This window comes from Rhyacophila brunnea, unplaced genomic scaffold (assembly GCF_057557595.1).
Source record: "Rhyacophila brunnea isolate RB1 unplaced genomic scaffold, BYU_Rbru_1.0 scaffold_20, whole genome shotgun sequence".
In the NCBI taxonomy this organism is placed as follows: Eukaryota; Metazoa; Arthropoda; class Insecta; order Trichoptera; family Rhyacophilidae; genus Rhyacophila; species Rhyacophila brunnea.
Genome location: NW_028232860.1, coordinates 1,317,353 through 1,331,722, shown reverse-complemented (window position 1 = coordinate 1,331,722; position 14,370 = coordinate 1,317,353). Strand labels below are relative to the sequence as shown.

General features: G+C 33.8%; 2 protein-coding genes across 2 annotated transcripts in view; one reads left to right on the top strand and one right to left on the bottom strand.

Annotated features, from left to right (window-relative positions):
• The window catches only part of Polr3A (RNA polymerase III subunit A), a 31,831-nt gene extending 30,217 nt beyond the window's left edge, over positions 1-1,614 (top strand). Inside the window, exons 25-26 of the mRNA XM_085948451.1 lie at positions 83-283; positions 1,345-1,614. Of these exons, the coding sequence (XP_085804577.1) occupies positions 83-283; positions 1,345-1,557 (414 nt within the window). The 3' untranslated portion in view covers positions 1,558-1,614. The remainder of the gene's footprint in view (positions 1-82; positions 284-1,344) is intronic.
• The window catches only part of LOC147071049 (retinol dehydrogenase 12-like), a 28,894-nt gene continuing 16,134 nt past the window's right edge, over positions 1,611-14,370 (bottom strand). The window contains exons 3-7 of the mRNA XM_085948473.1: positions 9,500-9,626; positions 5,610-5,903; positions 4,990-5,158; positions 3,762-3,966; positions 1,611-3,141 (exon numbers count right to left, since the gene is read on the bottom strand). Coding sequence (XP_085804599.1) covers positions 3,033-3,141; positions 3,762-3,966; positions 4,990-5,158; positions 5,610-5,903; positions 9,500-9,626 — 904 coding nt within the window. The 3' untranslated portion in view covers positions 1,611-3,032. The remainder of the gene's footprint in view (positions 3,142-3,761; positions 3,967-4,989; positions 5,159-5,609; positions 5,904-9,499; positions 9,627-14,370) is intronic.

Here is a 14,370-nt window from a genome sequence, read left to right as displayed (position 1 = left end):
TTTTTCAGTTCAGTGAAGCCTCCTCCCACGGGAATAGAGATTGTTTTGAAATACGTGTACTCATTTTTTGTGTTACTTTTAGGTATATCAAACTCTTGGAGTGGAAGCTGCTAAGACAACCATTATGCATGAGATTAAAGAGGTGATGGAGGGTCACGGCATGTCAGTGGACTACCGCCACATCATGCTGCTCGCCGGACAGATGACGGCGCGCGGAGAAGTCCTCGGCATCACCCGCTATGGTCTCGCCAGGATGAAAGAGTCTGTCTTGAATCTTGCATCGGTGAGATGTCAAATAATATATTAATTCTGCTTTGTATCAACGAGAGTTTATATTATTCAATTTGATAGAAATGTAGATGTGAAATAATAATTAGGATATGTATTTTGTTTGTTAAATAATATGTAATATGATTTGGACATTGTTAATGACCTAATATTTTATGGGGTTACCTATGGTAAAATACATCGTCTCTGTTCTGGCAGAAAACACTAACTGGAGAATACTAGTTTTGAGTAATTTGACTTTGAAGTTGTTAAAATGTTTGAAATGGTCTATCATGTGAGTTTATTAAGTAATCGTAAAAAGGATGACTTTAAAATAAAGACTGTTTATTTATTAAGAAGGTTTCCAGACGGTAAAGTTTGAAATAAGTAACATTTTGGTATAACTAACTCAATGTCATTTTTTCGAATTAGTGTCTTCTGCCAGAACAGTGACGATATTTGATTTTTAATTTAGGGGATTGAAATTTTGAAACTAATAACTATACTCGAACAACATCTTCTTGGCTATGTGTTAAAACTGTGAACTAACAAGCTCCTCCCATTTTTAACCGCAATTCCATTGTAAACTAACAAGCTCCTCCCATTTAGTTTACAACAGCGCCTTCCGGCTTTTGCCTAAATCTTCTTGTTGGAGAGTAGTAATGATATTGTGGCATAAAAATTCGAATTATGGTAAATTTCGAATTATAGGATCTAAATTTAGGACCTTAGGTCTTATGAATTTTTTATTAAATTTTGATTGCGTATTATGTAATGTTGATTTTTCTGTTCTGTAAGAAGACACATTATTTAAATTTCTGATGACTGTTTAATTTCACAGAAGATATCTAATTCGTTGTCCAAGACAGTTACATGTCACAAAATCAATTCTTCGACAATGAAAAACTGGAAATTTAAACACTTATACTATGATCTGGAGATGTCTATTCATTAATACAATTATATACTAACTTTTTAAAGTTATATAATAAGTATGACTGCCTCCGAAAATTGTTACTATTAGAAATACTGTTGACAAATCATCGATTACTGATAAAATTTGTTTAATGTTTTCAGTTTGAAAAAACAGCCGACCACTTATTTGACGCAGCATATTATGGACAAGCCGACGCAATCGAAGGTGTCTCGGAATCCATCATCATGGGCATTCCGGCCGCCATCGGCACAGGTATCTTCAAGCTGCTCCACCACCACGATATACCGGAGCAGCCGCAGCCCAGGAAACTGATATTCGACCAGCCGTGCTATCATCAGTCTATTTGGGAATAGTCCGTATTGATATTTATTTGTGATACATTTTTTGTAAATAAAAATACATTGATTATATATTTTGACGTATTTTATTTCGAATCTCCAATCTTCAATAAATACTTCCAACATATTATGCGGTTTCTATGGCAATAAAACTACAGCTTAAATCTACCGTTAATATACCACAGGTATTACCAGATTTAATAGGATATAACAATCTCCTAAAAAGACATAACAAACAAAATCGATCATCGACAATAAAATTGCCTACCTATACACATATTCATAAGAAATGTGTCATATCTATTTTGTACATTGCAATTCACTCCTTGACATGATAGTGAGTATTTAAATCAAGAAGAACTATACAATTTTTAATTTAAAGCCGGAATTATAAAAAAAACCATTCAATATATGGATGAGGTGCTGAGGATTAAACTACAAGTGCACCTGTGATCAAATTTAGTAAATCGACTTCATAGTTAAATTAGACTTCTATTTCCAAAACTTAACGAGTTTACATAATATAGTCAAAATCGAAAGATAGGTACATAAAAATTTAATGACACTGAAACCGATTAATTAAAACAATACAGATAATTATTGGTAATATGTCCAAGTTTTTTGATTGCAATAAATGGTTAATTGGTTAAATGAATGCTGCATTTCGAAAACGTTATCACTATTGTGTTTTAGTCAAAATAGTGAAAACAATCCCATATAAAAATAAATAGTGAAAAGTTTTTATGTAAATTATATTATTTTATAGAAAGTGTTAACTATGTTCAAAAAACTACAAAAAAAATTACCTTACATTTGTGTTATTAGGTAATATGATGATTTTTGCAACTTATGTCACTCTTTTTTAAAATGTGACATGTAACGTTTTCGAAATAGAGCTTTCAAATATATTTGAAAATAGAAATCGGAAAAAGAAACTAACATCAAACCCTTGAAGCACAAGTTTTCGAAAAATATTGAATTACGAACCTCAAATATGCGATTGAAAATTCTATATATCATGTAATTGACAAATGATCCATTAGTATTGTATGAACAAATATTGACATTTCTTTAGGTATATTTCTAAAAGGGAGACAAGTCAGGCCAAACTGTTCAAGTCAGATATGTTCTGTAAAAATAATATATAATAACATTTTATACACATAGTTTACACATTCATGTGAAGTTCCAATATTAAAATCCAATGCTAGGAATAAAATGTATGTAACGATTCATACAAAGCAGTTACATACATGTTTGAATCCTGTTTCATGCATAAATAGGTATGAAATGATATTGTAAAAGCTGGTCCTAACTCTTTTTTTAATGTCACTTGTAGTCATTTAATCCTCAGTCCCACATTTTATTTATGTGGTTCAGGATCACAATGCATTACTGGGTTCTCTTCAATTCTCATTTTATTTTGATGACTAGCTTCAAACATCGGCAACCTGGTGTATAATAATACATATCAGCATTGTCGTGCAGCATTACTGATCAATTGTGTTGATTTTTGTCCATTTTTCACTGACAGCCCACAGCCATCTGGCGAGGCTAAGGTTGTTTGCATGCTCCGACATCGGCTCTTCTTTCATATCACTGTAAAAAAAAAATGAAAATCAAACTCCAATAGCGAGTTTCTATCATAGATAAGTTTCTATCATGAGGTTATGGAGACATTTCGGTAAACAATAGTCTGCCTATAATTCAGTGTGTGTTCGATATCGCATGGTGTTTAATTAACGTTATAATGCCTAAACCTTCGTGGAAGCAGACTAAAAGCATTATTTTGAATGTATAAGTATTGTGAGGAGTAACAGAAAAGAAAGCTTTTAATTCCTCTCTATATTTAACTGACAAACTTGGAAGCATGTTTCAATTGCGCCAACATACAAAAAATATGTCTTACATGGCTACCAATTCAATAATACTTCTTTAATAATTAATAATAATTATCTTTAATAATAATAAATATCTTTAATAATAATTAATAAATAATTTTAATAAATCTTTGCAGAATCGCCGTCAAATGTCGTAATACTCAAAGTTCATAAGTTTCGTCGTGTTATAAATGAAACTCCTTGTTCATTAAGGTACTCTATTTTTTGGATAAATAAATTGCACTAATCCAATGGGCATAATAATGTCTTCGCAACTCTCATTAGTAAGTATTTAGAATAGTTAGTGCCTAGGACTACATAGATTGATGAGGACAATACCTAAAATATTTCCCGGTAACTTTCTCCAGCTCTGGTGCCAGTGCTGCGTAGAGGACAGTTTGACAGCCGGCGTACGGAGTTCTTACGAAAGGCCACGACAGCGGGTAGAGTAGCACCTTCGTTATGCTGTGCTCGGCAGCCATGTGACGGGTTATGTCGCTATCTACCAAACCGGGATGTACAGCATTCACCGTTACCTTGGTATCTGAAAAGTACAACACACTTCTTTAGTATAACGATCTTGCACTACGAATAATCAGTTCGCATAAAATGGTCAAAATATTATGTACATATTCTGTGAGTAATTTCACATTATAATATTATGGAATGTCTAACTTTGATAAACTATTTCTTTTATTCAACGAATAAGACACATTCTATATACTGAATATACATAATTTCAAAACATCTCATGCATATACACACTAGAAAAAATCGTTTTGTAGAAAAAACATTACGACGGTTTTAACTGGTAGTTGTTACATGAAATGCTTATCGAATTGCGTTATAATATTGGCTATCGGTTTTGGTATATTAAATTAAGGTAGGTGTCAATTAATTCTTTAATTACTAACCGACGTCGCGGTAATCTGTACAGTGTTTCTCAACCTTTCTTTTCTATCCCCATCCATAAGTAATAACTTATATATATTGGAAAACTATCAACACCGTTAAATACTGTAAAATTATTGGACATGGAATAGTGTATGCATGGCCCCCACATTCTGAAGCGACCCCCAGGCCAGGATGTATGGCGGGCCCCCCTACCTATCGCTAATATAAGGGCATTGTGATTTTCGACAGTAGTGTCAAATGGTTTCCGCAGAACCCCAGAGTTAAGGTTATTCCATGTATTCTTAGCGATTTTTAAATGAATCTAGTTGATTTACTGAGTTATCGGCACTCATCGTCATATTGTGAAGCACTGATCGCAACATCCTTTTGTGGTAGAAACTTTAAGGAAGCAGGCAACTTTTTTATCAATAGAACAAATTTGTGGTGTGTGTTGTTTTTACTTAACTGATCGACCCACCGTGCCAGACCCCCAGATTAGAGCTCTATCAGCCCCCACTTGTGGGGGCCATGGGTGCATGTTATGTATAACATGGTGAGACCATAAAAGAATCCAAGATATATAAACAAGAGAACAAGTAAGAATTTGAAGATAGTTAGATATAAAGAAATGATAATTGTTGATCAAACGCATGTCTAACATGATATACAATACCTAGCAGACGATTTGACAGTTCATTGGTGAAAAGGGCGTTGGCCAGTTTACTCTGGTTGTATGCCTCGGCCGGGTCGTATTTTAGGTCTGAATTAAGATCGTCTTTGTTTATGGTTCCTCTATGGTGCGCAACACTCGATAGAACAACTACTCGACTAGGACCCGAATTCTGTAAAAGATAAGTGAATCATTAATTAGGCTCACAGATTACCCAGTTCACCACCATATTCGTGGACAAAATAGGAAAGTTAAAATTCCTAAACCCCCTAACCTTAGCTCTAACCAAGTTAAAAATCTTTATGAACTGCAGTGAAATATTTAACTATTTAAAATTTTAACTTCTTTTACTGTTAATTTAATTCTTGTGTCCATTTAACCATTAATGTTTAACCATTATTTCCGACTGCTCTTACATGAAGCCTATTAGATCGTTTTCTCTCAAACAGTGCTTGAATCCGAAATTCAAAATGAATTTGTATCTAATTAAAGTAGATCATGAGCACTATTTTTCAGTTTCATTTTCATTATTTTAATAAAATTTTATAATGTTTAACATATTCATCAATTCGGCATAACATGAAATCAGTGTAAATGAAAATTTTATTAATTTATCTATTGACCTTTAGTAGATCCAACAGTAAATGTGTGAGCAGAAAATGGCCCATGTGATTGACTCCGAGTTGCATTTCGATGCCTTCTTTGGTCTTACTCTTGGGACATCTCATGACGCCCGCATTGTTCACCAAGACATCTAATCTGGGCTGTTCCCTTTTGAAGGTGGCGGCAAAGTTTTTGATGGATTCAAACGATGACAAATCGCACGGTCTGCAGTAGACATATTGGTTATGCGTGTTTATTACAATCTCTTTTCGAGCCTCTTCACATTTTTCCATGTCCCTGCATGCCATGTACACCTAAAATACATAAAACCATTTGAAGTGCCGAGGAGAACACAAGTACACCGGTGATCGAATTGGGTAAAGATAAATATTCAACTGTAAATTCTAAATAATTGTTTTCAACATGGTCTTATTCTCAATCATGTATCACTATTCCAATAACAAAATATTTATGTTTGAAAGGAAGACAATTTAATGCATTGATGTATACTGCCCCCATAAGCAAAAACACAGCTAGTGGGAAAAAATGAAAAATTAAAGTAAGTATGAGGTGACATACTAGATAAAATTCTGAACATAATTACATAACAAAATAAACAGAAAATCATTTATTTTAATATACAAATCATCATAATGTGTTCATTACTTTTGCAAAAATGTTAGGCTTTTCGAAGCAACAAAACAGTAAATAATGATTCATAAGCAAAAACACAGCACATCTATCGATTTGCTGCGTTTTTTGCTTAAAAATGCTGGCTTACTGTTGTTTTGTTTATGATTCTAAAATTTTTACACAAACGTAATACCGCATGTAACTGGTAATAGTGAGATAACCTCAAATTAATCATTCACTAACTTCATATCGCCCTACATTTTTAACGATTGGACTAAGAATCATGAAAAAAAGATTCTCAACCTTGTTTTGGAGAGTATGCAATTGGATAAACTTGATCAAAATGCTGCAAAATCCAATAAATTATAATGGAAAGTAAAATGTTAATGACCAGACTTTTTAATTACAACATTTAAATATCATGTTAATTAATCTAATGGCCAACTACTGAAAACGCGCCAGTCTACATTTCACATATTATTCAATACTTTTTATACTCTGATGAGATTAGTTCTAAATTCGAATGTATATCTATAATAACAACACAATATGCCCATGGTACGAGGGTGGGTCAATAAGTCCTTAGAAAAGCCGACAGGTGGCGCGACTAGTACTGTAAGCGGTTTGTTTTCATGCAGCGGCACTACCGATTCAGTATGCTGCGAAGTTTCAATCAGATTGGTCGGGTTGTTGTTTTTTATTTTCGTACATTTAAAAAAAAAAATTGCTTGTTTACAAAAATGGAGAAAATTGAGTTTAGAGCTGTTATTAAACATTTTAATATAAAAGGGTTAACAGCAAAGGAAATAAAAAATGAGTTGGATTTAGTTCACGGCACATCTGCTCCTTCACTTGCAACTATTTATAACTGGTTAAATGAATTTAAACGTGGTCGTACATCAACAAAGGATGAACCACGCTCAGGACGTCCTGTAGAGGTGACTACACCAGAAATGATCAATAAAATCCAAGATATGGTGTTAAGTGACCGAATATTAAAGTTGAGTGAGATAATTGAGGTTACAGGGATCTCAAAAGGTAGCGTCATTTCTATTTTACATGACAAATTGGGCATGAAAAAAGTTTCTGCAAGATGGGTGCCGCGTTTGCTCACAGTCGACAATAAACGCAATAGGGTGGTGGCCTCTAAAGCCCTGTTGTCGCTCATGCAACGCAATCCGGATGAATTTTTTCGTCGCTTTGTGACTGTAGATGAAACATGGATACACCACTATACTCCCGAGACGAAAGAACAGTCAAAGCAGTGGATTGCGAAAGGCGAACCATGTCCAAAGAAGGCGAAAACCGTAAAATCAGCTGGTAAGGTTATGGCTACTGTATTTTGGGATGCACGTGGAATTATTTTCGTTGACTATTTGGAAAAAGGAAAAACAATAACAGGGGATTATTATGCATCTTTATTGGACCAGCTAAAAAACGAAATTGAAGAAAAACGGCCTCATTTAAACAGGAAAAAAATCCTCTTTCATCAGGACAATGCCCGTGTTCACACATGTTTACGATCAATGGCTAAAATTGAAGAATTGAAGTTCGAATTGGTCGACCACCCACCGTATTCGCCAGATTTAGCCCCCAGTGACTTTTTCCTTTTCCCAAACTTAAAAAAATGGCTAAGTGGACAACGTTTTTTTTCAAATGAAGAAGTCATCGATCGGACAAATGCTTATTTTGAGGACCTTCCGAAAACTTATTTTTCTGACGGTTTAAAAAAAATTGAGAAACGTCTAACCAAGTGTATTGAGCTCCAAGGAGATTATGTTGAGAAATAAAAAAAAATACAAAAATAAAAACTGTTTTAATGCTTTTTTCTAAGGAATTATTGACCCACCCTCGTATGTAACACAATGTTAGGAATTAAACCCTAACGTATAACTATTCCAGTTAGATGTTTGATTCTGATATCAGACATGAATATGTATGTCGTTATGTCAAAACTGATCACATATATATATTAAATTATGTCACTTGTCTCGTTTAATCCTCAACATTTTAATTATAGCATTCCTTCCCCAAGAAGACCGACATTGTCTGTGATGAAGATTCTTTACGAAACATTGATTTAACATTCAATTTAGACCATTTCAAATAATATTTTCCATTTCTTTTGACCATATCCGATCCTAATAGGATAAAATATTCTTAAATAATATGTAAATGAATTTTTGTCTAGCAATTTTTTTCATCTAGCAATATTCCATTCCACTGGTAACTTATTTATACTTACTTATTATGGTAACTTACTGCCATCTGGTTGGAATTGACCAAAGTTTTTAGTAACAGATTTTTAGAAATTCATGGTAGATGCCTTTAAATATAAATAGATGGCGTAAAAGTCACATTTTATATGTTATTTTGGCAAAGACATCGCCTTAACAGATTTTTGTTTTTACGAGAAACGGATGTTAGTCACTTGCTCAACCTATTGGGTCCATACTCTTGACTCCAAACACAAATTGAAAAACAATATGTGTATTTGCCACCCAGGATACGAACCTGGGACGCATAGTGGGCTACAAATAGCACAGATTAATCAGTTGTTATTAACAGTTTTAAATAAATATAATAACGTAGATTTTGCTAATGAACCAAGTTATCGATTACATCAAATTATTGGGCAGTAATTGAATTAAAATTTTATAAGAAGACTAACGACACCATCTGGTGGAAAATTATTTATCGCGGTTTCCTAAATGCACAAAGTATACTATAGGACAATTCTAAATTAACAAATTCTCATGGGAAGTCCGTCTAAGATTTTAGATGGGTTTGAAAGAAACTGTGTGTATATTATTTTCTTTTGCTATTTGAATAATCATTATTTAGTTTTATGTAGGTACATAATATATATTATGTTCTTTGCTATTATGCTATAAAGTATGTGCCTATTTAAATATCACAGCTTTTCTCTGACTGCTACAATTACATCAGCGCATCTGTCAAAACTGTCTATCTCGCTCTAAAAGTTAATACAGCCAAGAGAGGTGCTGTTAAAACATAGCACTTTTTGACAATTAAGACGGTTAACATATTGTGATAATTAACCGTATCAATACTTAAATATGATAAACTACCCTTGATAGGACCCTTGTGTATAGAATAGATGCGCAGTAGGCCGTAATCGTCTACTGGTCTGCTAGTCACCGTAAGTTATGCCACGTACTCAGTGGCAGTATGATTTGTTACAGACATAACTGATAGTCAGATGCAAATAAGAAACCAAATTTGTTATTGAAATGTTTTGGAATAATATATTTACATGTGCTCCTCTTTTCGCTAAACTTCTGGCAGTTTCTCTTCCGATTCCAGTATTGGCCCCAGTTACAATAATCACTTTGTTTTTTGCCTGCAATTTCTTATCAAATTCCGGTCCGCTCATGACGTCTCTGCAAAAGAAATGCTTGATCAGAATCTCTAATAGAAGACAGTTAAGGCAGCGATTTCCAAACTGGGAGGTGCGGAGTGTTGCGAAGGGAGGCGTGAAAAGTTTCACACAATTAATATAGCCACAGGTTTGCAGTTTGCAAATGCTTATTTTATAAAACGGCCGCTAGATATAAACTACATAAAACAATCCTATAAAAGGTTGTTTGCAAACCTGTCTGAAAATTAGGAGACTAATTTTATAATACCTCACTTCTATAGTATATTGTGAAGCGCGCTGGCTATCTCGTGAAAAAATGAAATAAAATGGTCAAATCATAATGTTGAAATTTGAGGAAAATTTGTTTAGGAATGATAATTTTGTTTGTAAGCTTGTCTGTTTGGTTAAACTTTAAAAAAAAATGAGTAAATAAATCAATGCAAGGACCACTAATGCATTCACTGATTTAAAAAGACGAAGTGAAGGCATCCATAAAATATTGGAGCTTTAAATCAAAATCACAAAAAAAAAAATAAGTTCGCCATGTTTCCACTTTTAAATGATTTGTGCGCCAGATACATTGAAGCAAACAAAAATCTATTTACTGAATTCTTGGTTAGTTTGCTAATGCACTTTTCACGTTATTTTATTAATAGTAAAAAAAAAAATCGCTGCTTTATTTCGAGGCTATTACATATTTTAAATATGTGGTTATGCGTTGCAATTTGATGTGATACCTGTATGATGATTGATATACTTAAATGATAATTTTTGATATTTGATATTTAAAAAGGTGTCTATATTATTTAATGAAATAAAGGGGGGGAGGCGCCAAGATTAGATTTTTTTAAAAGGGAGGCAGGGAGGCGTAGTAACATAAAGTTTGGAAACCACTGAGTTAAGGTATACTATTTCCGAAATTGAGTGAATGGTTAACAATAAGAACTATTAAGATAACTCCACATTGATGGGTTCCATATTGTCCTTCTATTTTGTAAGCCTGGTAAATCTAAAACATATTTTTTCAGGACACATTAAAAACCAAAGATTTTGAATTTTCTTCCAGATTGAGTGTTCTGTAATATGTACCAATAAAAGTCGTTGAAGGCAATTTTCGTTTGACTTAAGTCCGATATATGCAGTGGCTCAATGCGAGTTGGGGCACAGAACTAGGAATTTTCGTATGTCGACAACTAGTGATAATTTTATTTGATACATACCTATTTAACTAGGTTACATGTAAATTGTATGTAAAACATTTCACCGTGGCACAGTTCGCCGTGAGCTTTCTTATCAGAAAGAGATGACCGTATACTATACGGTCTCCAATTTTATTATATTCAATATAAACATTAATTCAATTTTCATAGGTAGCTGATTTTGGCAAAATTCATGAATTAATTCAAGAATGAAACCCTAACAAATTGGCTATTTTCAAAATTTGTTTGCAGCTGGCTTCCTGTAAAGTGTAAACCGACAAGAACCGTGTTTTATTTAGACATAAATTTTATGTCAGTACTATATGACCCAAAGAGGTTAGATGGTCTTTAATATCGTCGCTGCATATTCAATAAATCGTATGTGTCATTTGACACATTCTGAGATAATCGAAAAAAACTGTTTTAAAAAATAACTAAAAATATTTTATACATTTTTTATTTTTTTTAAATTCGACCTAAATATTTCACATGTTATTTGAGTTTGGAAAAACAAAAAAAACAACTATTTCAACATAAAATACGCGATTTTCCGATTATTTTGCACATACGACTTATTCTATGCATCATTTTGTGCACATACGATTTATTTTATACTGACACAATTTGTTAGAATTCATACTAAAATAGATTCATCTAAACATTAGAATAGTGCATTTAAGCATGAACGAAAATTGTGTGTGATATTATTATAATATTATTGGTGTACCTATACTTATAAAAAATATTAAAAAATAAGTCACCATTTTTCTGTGCCAAGTCAGAGCGTCCACAGAGTAGTGGTTATATTATTAAGATTTTTTAGGAGAATTGTCTTTAACCAACAGCCCGACCTATTGGGTCTTCGCTTTCGATCAAACATACATTGAAAAAATAACATGCATATTTTGCCAGCCGAGGGATTTAACCCTCAACCCATGCTCCAGAAATTGACTACCTGTGGGTATGCTTATGTAGCAAAAGGAGTTTTGTATGATCATTCAATAAAAGAAACTTTTTGTGGAAAGATTTAATAATTATTTTTTCACAAAAACATATTAATATAAACGAACAAGATAAGAAAACATTGGGCCGATATAAAAAAGTATATACTTAGGTAGTTATTAGAAATACCTACATTGTTACAGTTATAAAAATAAGAACAGGATAAAAATATTTTTTTATAATGTCATTCCGTCGTCTTCCGTAACTAAATGGCACAAATATGAGGTTTTCAATATTTTATTGGGTAGTTTGTGCTGACACCGTTCGCCCAATATTTTTCTAGGTTTCACAGCATCGAGTACATATTTATCATTCACTTTTCTGTACCCAATGTATGCCTCTCCTAACGTTCTCCTTATTTTATTTCGTTTCATCAAATGCGTAACAGGAATGTCCAACGACAATGACGTATAGTCCATACTGTTCATAGTATGTAATATTTCACCAGTATTTTCACAAAGCACAATATTAGTAGTTATTGTCTTCAGATGATGATGATGATGATGGAGGCATTACGTTTTCTTTTTCTGCTTCTTTTTATAATATTAACTCTCCTGAAGTTTCACATAGTATATCATCATCATCAGCCGGGGTCAATCCACTGCTGGATGAAGGTCTCCCCAAGCTTTCTCCAACTCTCTCGGTCCTGTGTCGTTCGCTGCCACGTATTTCCGCCGAACTTTATCAGTTCGTCAATCCAGCGACTATTTGGGCGACCCTGTGGCCGTTTCGTACCCCTTGGGTACCATTGGATGACGAAATGTGCCCCGCCCATCTCCATTTCAGCTGTTTGGCAACGCCTATTACATCGCGTACTCTTGTCTGCGTCCTAACCCATTCGTTTCTCTTACGGTCCTTTCGCGTGATGCCCAACATGCACCTCTCCATGCCTCGCTGTGTGACTCTTAGCCTTTGGACATTTCTCGTGTTGAGGGTCCACGTCTCGCAGCCATACGTGAGCACGGATAGCACACATTTGTTAGAACACCCTACGCTTAAGACATAATGGTAGGTCACTCTTGAAGATACTATTCAGACGTCCGAAAGTACTCCATCCCAGCTTTGTTCTTCGAGCAATTTCATCATGCATGCTTCCGTCTATGGACACCTGCTGTCCGAGATAGACGTAGCTGCTGACTTGCTCGAGTTGGGTGCCAGAAATACAGATAATCGCAGGGTCCGAAAAACAGTTCCTCATCACTTTTGTCTTTGAGACATTTATCTTAGTATATAGTTTGATAATATACCTTTTCGCAGAGTGTGGGCATATTATAAATTTCCTCTGGTTGATATGATGATGTAGGCATTTGGTTTTCATTTTCTGGCTCTTTTTGTAATATCAATTCTCCTGCAGATTCACACAGTATGTTATTACAGTTTGATAATATACCATCTTTACAGAGTGTGGGCATATTATAAATATCCTCTGGTTAATATGATGTTGAAGGTTGAGGATTAATTTCATTACATTGCGAGGGTGGGGTAAACGTTAAAAATATATCGTATTTGAAACATTTTTTACTTTACGTGATACTGACGATTCAGTGTCTTCAATTCCATTTTGTTGCCTCGAAAGAAGTAGGTACCTAATATTTTATACCCGCGACTCGATTCTTACCTACACCTTTATTAGTTCCCTGCATAAAATAAGAATACTACGTAATGTTGATGTATTATTAACAGTTTATATGTAAAAATAAAATCTTTCCCTAATTTGAAAAAAAATATTTAAATAATACTAAAGAAAGGCCACTACATTGTGATAAACATGACATATGTACCGAGCGCTTCAAGAACATAATCTAAAAACGATGCGTCAATATTTTCACAGTATTATTGACGAATTAATGGATAATAAGGATTTTATAAAACGTCAATACGTAAGTAGGTATAATGTATTGTAAATTAAGTCTTTGAAAGATGATAAATAATAATCGATAAATTGTGATGTCTTTAGTCTGAAACAACACCTTCAACGGCAACGAAGTCGATTTGTAGCAAACCGTCAAAATCATAGTCAGTGTGAAATAAATCGGATGTGCTCTACGGTAAAAAAATTTGTGCGAAATGAAATGATCGTATGTGCAACATTGCTCACATACGACTAATTCAGATGCATTTTTAGAATAGCTGCACATACGATTTATTTAATATGGTATTCATGCTGTCTCAGATTTTTTTAAAAATATAAGCATACGTTCAGATTGTGGGGAAAAAAAATCCGTTTCGAGTGGTATCATTAACTCATTTTGACCAAAAACTGCACATAGGTCATATTGAATATGCAGCGACGATATGTAGGGGTTGTCGATGTGAGGGCCAATGGTGTCGTGACGAGGAGAGATGAGAAGTCGTTGTCATGATTATGAAGGGTGTGAGTTTATTTAAATTGCGTAAGTACATGTGTACAATTGTTACAATACTGTGAATCGCAGTACAGAGCGATGTGCTTCGGTCGAAAACTTACAATCGAATAATTCTCTTTTTATCAATCATGACGTACTGATTATTATTTTATCAACTTATAATTATGTAATAATTAGGCTATTAACTAACTAAGTGAAA